Raw genomic sequence first — 5731 nt, forward strand, 5'->3', positions numbered from 1 at the left:
ATTTTTGAAAAATGATTTTCAAGATGTATGTCAGAAAAAGATACCAAAAGGGGGGGAGGGGGGTTCTTGGGAACAGGTAAAAAAAATAGAAGGTGGTGAGATTTAAGTACTGAAAGTCAGGAAGGCTGCTACCATGCTGACCAGTGGTACTGATATGTTATCATCTACAACGTCGGCAATTGGGAGAGACTCCACCACAGTTGCCACAAGAGCTACTAAAGCAACTTTCTGGACTGCTTTTATCCAATCCACCTCCAAATATCCAAGAACTGAGTAATAATATAACACCCTACGCACACAACAATTAACTCTTTAGGTTTTCAATTTTGGACTTTTTCTCAAGATTTTAAAACACATCTATTAAGAAGAAGTTTCCACACCCTTAGAAGGAATGCTTCGTTCCTTTTTCCAACCAACGTGGGATCTTCTAATCCACTCCCTTGGGGGTTCAGCATCCTCGATGACATGTCATTTGGTGACTAACTCTGATACCATTTGTAACAGCTCAAGTCCACTGCTAACAGATTCGAGGAGAGGTCTCCACACCCTTATAAGGAATGCTTCGTTCCCCTCTCTCAATAGTGATTAGAAAGAAAGGAGAAGGAACTCACCCGATGGAGACGCAAAATCCAAAGATGAACATTGATATGCTACCAATCCAACTTTTCCCCTCATTATAAGGAAGCCTTTTGGACCCAAATTTTCTTCCCATTATATCAGCAATGCCTGCAGTTAACTTCAGGTTAATAGCAGTTATGATGGTTTTTCACTAAAGGGGCATGACACAAGCACCACGCCTTTAGAGAAGCCGAAAATTACCATCCCCCCCACACATCATTGCCAGTGAGATCAAGCCAATAGGAGATTCACGCCAAAACACAACAGCTGACAGAATCAGCATCAGGACATAAAAAAGAGGGCCTCTCAGCAATTCCCTGCAAATTTAAGAACACATGCCTGAATTGATTAAAGGGGTTGTGATTGAGGAATATAATCTAAGAATTTGCCAATGCTAAAAGGGTAGTTGAAAGTTTACTCTGGTTTTCCTTCCCTAGTAAGGGATTTTAAAAGTCCTTCATCTTTGGCTAATGAGAGGCCATTGATAACAAGCCTCAAGAAATTCACAGTTGGAACTATGGAAGCAAAGTAGCGAGCCTTCGTTGAGGTGCTATTCCAGAATTAAAACGATAAACTGAAGTAGTTGAGAAACACCCAGATTTAAATCATTGGTATGCAAAATAAATGAGGCGAGAACTTCTCTGCAAGGGAAACAAGTTGATTACCTGAATATAGGCCAAGACATCATGAAAAGCAATCCGGACAATATGTGGACAAGTTTTCTGCTCAATTTCTGTTTCATTTCAACACGAGTTACTAGAAGACAATATTGATGCTATTCATGAGAAGTAACAAGGAATACAATACTTTCTGTGAGATTTCACTCTTCTTTCATGTAACTAACATTTTCTACATGATCAGAAGACAAATGAATTAATTTGAATAACAAAAGAACCAATATCTCCTACAGTAAGTTTGTAACGTGCAGAGAGAAGTTATTTGAATTATGAAAGAATTAATACAGTACAATTGTTATTGACTTCCCTAACCTACCAGTACTGGGCGCTCAGCTAGCGCAATAAACAGGCCACTAAATACAGAGCCAAGTGGAAGAAAATGGGAACTAAATGATCCTGAACAGATCCATTAACCTACAAAATAAGAATTATGCTTTACCATATATATCATATTTGAAAATTTATTATATACAAATATCCTGTATCCATTATTGCTCTTTCCATTTATTTGACCCTCTCTCCTTACTCTCCTTCTTCCTCTGAGTTTCTCCCTTCTACTTCATGGGTTAGGTATATTTTCGTCGGAACCAAGGCAGCATCGCCACTATCCGACGATCACTCTACCGTTTACTTTAAGGATACAAAATATTTGCCTACGAGAAAGGGTCAAATATTATATATGTGAAAAACCAGAGACCTCAACTAACATGGAGATACTCAAGAGTCAGTTACCATGGCAGATGCTTCCACAACATTTGAAAAGGACTATGAAGAATTCTAATTCAATTTTTGTAAAATTATCTGATTCAGCTTCTGTACAAATTACCTACATGCTAAATGCAATGAACTACTTACTGCTCATATGAATTCTCAGTTTCTGAATATGCTCAAATTCATCTGCCTAAGCAAGCGAGAAGCGCAAGGTTTTCGATTAACTCGAAATGTAGAGAATCTCGCCAGACTTTACTGTTTACACTCTGCATCTACAAATTTCCGTATTTATTAACTATGCTTATGTGTGAGTGATTGAGGGTCTACCAAGAAAAATTTGATTCCACCTCCATTTTGAGAAAGAAAAACCAGAGATTCATAACTTCCTCACAAATAATCGCCCTTCCATTTGTGGAAATCGAAATACACCTTTCTGAGCCACAAACTAAATGGTGCATATCGTTTTCCACAATTTAACAATATACAAAACATACTAAAAGGTTTTCCAAAATCCAGATCTCTGTTTACACGCATCTAATTACCACGAAACCAAAACTAGAAAAACTTGCATGTGCTATCGAGGAAGGGAACGAATTCGACAGACCTGTTGAATCAAATTCCGCCGCGCCAGATTGTTGAATCCGAGAACAAGCGAGTAAGCGCCGGCGAGGACGGCCGCCGTCGCACCGGCATCATGCAAAAGGTCGCCGGAAACGGCACGTGGAGGTGAAAGGCGGTCAGAGGAGGAAGACGGAATCCGAAACGCCGGCGGTGTACGGTAGAGAGTTCGGAAACACAGAATCCGACGCTGCTTCAGTTCACCGGATAGCGAAAAAACAGCGGCGACACTCGTATCCCGATCCCGGCGAGAACGGAGACGAGAATCCGAGCAGCCAATAGCTAAGAGGCTCATGGAGGCGATCATGGCAATCAACTTGAAATGGAATGGCAGCGAAGATATATGTAATATATAGAAGAAAAAAAAAATTAACGCATTTAATAACTGCACGTTGAACAAATGGGGAACATATCCATAAAACTATTTCAAAAGAAAATTTTATTTAATATTTAAATTTATTATATTTTAGTCTTTAAAATTTAAAAAAAATATAAATAATTTTCGGTTATTACATTAATTTTATTAAAAAATAAATAAATACTTACGAGAATAATTTAAATTTTAAAATTATAGAAAAACCGAATTCAGTGTCTATATATATATATACAAACCCGTAATTAGATAAAACGAGTAATAGTTTCTCTCATATATTGAATCAAATAACATAAAACAGATCGTGACGTTACATCAGTATTTTAAAATAATTTACTGAGAGCGTAAAACAGTTGGTTACATGCATAGACTCGTTAAATAAATTTATCGAGAACGAAATTAATTATAATTTTTCTTTCGCACATCTAATTAAACGCATAAATTGTTAGTTGAATTTATGATATTTTGAGTCCAATAATTAAAAATAAAGAAGAAAAAAAATATATATACTTAAGCAATAAAGATTTACTCATCGGCGGTGATGGCCACGGCACAACGGTGATTGGTTGCAGCATGCGGCTGCCGTTTTCATTTTTGGATTCTTATCGGATATTTTATATCCAATTTTTTTTACCAATTATTGAATACCACAAAAAAATCTAAATGTACTATATATACACATATATACATACATATACATACATACATATATATATATATATATATATATATATATATATTTATTTATTTATTTATTTATGCATTTATTTAAAGAAAATATGTCTGATGTTGTCGTCTGTTAATTTTCTATTGATTTAAAGAAAATATTTATTTATTTACTAATGAATTGTTTCAATTAATTTTCTATTGATTAACTTAACTTTTAGAATTAAATTAATTCATTGTCACTAATTTTTAGTTATTATTAAAATTAATTAAAAATCTATAAAAAATAGTAAAATTCGAGTAAAAATGTAAAATTTTAAAATTTTAAAGACCAAATAAAAATTAAATACATGGATAAGAATAAAATAAATTAAATTAGAAAATGAAGAATTTTTTTTAATATATTAAAACCTGTGTATGATAAGGATTATTATTATTTTTATTATTATTATTATTATTATTTTTTGTAAAATATAGAACTATTTTTTTTATATATTATATATAAAAAAGGCAATAACTATTTTTGTTTGTTGTTTCCCATTTTAAAGGATTTTTTTCCCAATAAAAGCAATTTTCTTTTATTGTTCTTGTTTGTTTGTTTTTCTTTTTTTCTTTTTTTTTTTGTTGCAAAAATATTTTTAATTAAATGCAATAGAATAATTTTACATATTTATTATTATTATTTTAAATATTTTCCATGTAGCAGAAAATAATTATCGAACATATTTCTTTTGTTTTATTAAAAAAAGTCAAAATAATTGAACAAAACACTCAATAAATATACAAACTTAGTATATTTTAGGTTAATTATATATATACATACATATATATATATATATATATATATATATATATATATATATATATATATAAAGTAAAATTTTTAAAACTTTTAAATCTTGTGTACTATAATATTTAAATTTTAAATATGAAAATTTTGAATATCATATTTTAAATTCTATATTCAAATCTTGTTTATGATAAATAAATAAGCTTTTTTTAATCAAGAGGGCATAAGAATAAATATCTAGCAATAAATTATATATTTAAGGACAGTCTAAATTAAAATTAAAAAGCAAAAGAAAAAAGTCAACTGATTTTAGTGTGTATAATATATATAGTCAACTTTTTTTTTTTTTTATTAAACTAGCAACTAATCATAAATGTCAACCCATTTGAAAATAACAAATAAATAAATACAAGATAATATATATATATATCCGTTGACATTTATGTGTTTTTCAAATTGGTTTCAGAAAAAAAAATTGATATATTTTTAACAAATTTGGTGAATTTTAAAATTGACTAAAAAAAAGTTTATTTAGTTTAAAATTGTGTCCCACAAGTGATGCACGTCCTAAAAATGATATCAAACGCTTTCCGAGCAAGTTTATTATTAGGTTTAGAAGGGTAGTACGTGCCAAAACTAAGAGAAGTGTTGAAAGAGGAGATGACAAAAACGCCAACCAATGAGCATACTGAAATTGGAGCGTAAAGAAGAAAATAACTTTCTTTCACTTCAAAATGATTGACGTAGGAACGTTCATAATAATAATTATTATTAATTATATAAAATTGAAAATTAAGAATTACAATAAACTAAATTATCATATAGGAAAATACCCTAAATGATATAGTAAATTACAATTATGCCCATCAAATTTAAAATTTTTCATTTTTATTTCTAATTTTAAATAAATAGGAACAATAAATCTAATATTCAATTATACTTATTCATAAGTAATATATAAAAGTTTTAGCTATTTGGTATAATTTAAATTTAAATATATTATTTAAAAAAAAAGTCAAAGAGAAGAACCAAAAAAGTCAAAGAAATATGAGGAAGAATGTCAACCGTCCGATCCCTCATCGCATTTCCCGCGGAATCTTCCGAGAATATTCCTTGTCAAGTCCGTCCAGGCATGAACGTCATGTCGAATTATGTATTCCGACACGTCGTTTTAGGCAAATAACCGACGGAAAACGGCTAAATATGCTTTGGATTTGCTAGTTGGAATTTATTTAAAATTAAAATTGAAAAAAAAAAAGAAAAAAAAATTGATATAAA

At 30.8% G+C, this 5731-nt stretch overlaps 1 protein-coding gene across 1 annotated transcript; it reads right to left on the reverse strand.

Moving 5' to 3' along the window:
* Positions 1–2935, reverse strand: LOC111459441 (phytol kinase 1, chloroplastic-like). The gene is made up of 6 exons (XM_023102353.1): positions 2611–2935; positions 1284–1351; positions 1037–1168; positions 820–935; positions 612–726; positions 1–289 (listed from the first exon to the last, which is right to left on the reverse strand). The coding sequence occupies exons 1-6, from the start codon at positions 2929–2931 to the stop codon at positions 103–105; spliced, it is 939 nt and encodes a 312-aa protein (XP_022958121.1). The 5' UTR covers positions 2932–2935; the 3' UTR covers positions 1–102.
* Between the last annotated feature and the right edge of the window lie 2796 nt (positions 2936–5731).

The sequence above is a fragment of the Cucurbita moschata genome, unplaced genomic scaffold (genome assembly GCF_002738365.1).
Source record: "Cucurbita moschata cultivar Rifu unplaced genomic scaffold, Cmos_1.0 Cmo_Scf00002, whole genome shotgun sequence".
In the NCBI taxonomy this organism is placed as follows: Eukaryota; Viridiplantae; Streptophyta; class Magnoliopsida; order Cucurbitales; family Cucurbitaceae; genus Cucurbita; species Cucurbita moschata.

Excerpts from the sequence above, each read along its gene's own strand:
- LOC111459441 (XM_023102353.1), bottom strand. The coding sequence starts at position 2,931 with ATGATCGCCTCCATGAGCCTCTTAGCTATTGGCTGCTCGGATTCTCGT. Across the intron at positions 1,352-2,610 it reads GGCGGAATTTGATTCAACAG|AAATTGAGCAGAAAACTTGT; the intron begins GTCTGTCGAATT and ends GAAATGAAACAG. Across the intron at positions 290-611 it reads GGATTTTGCGTCTCCATCGG|GGTGTTATATTATTACTCAG; the intron begins GTGAGTTCCTTC and ends TTGTGTGCGTAG.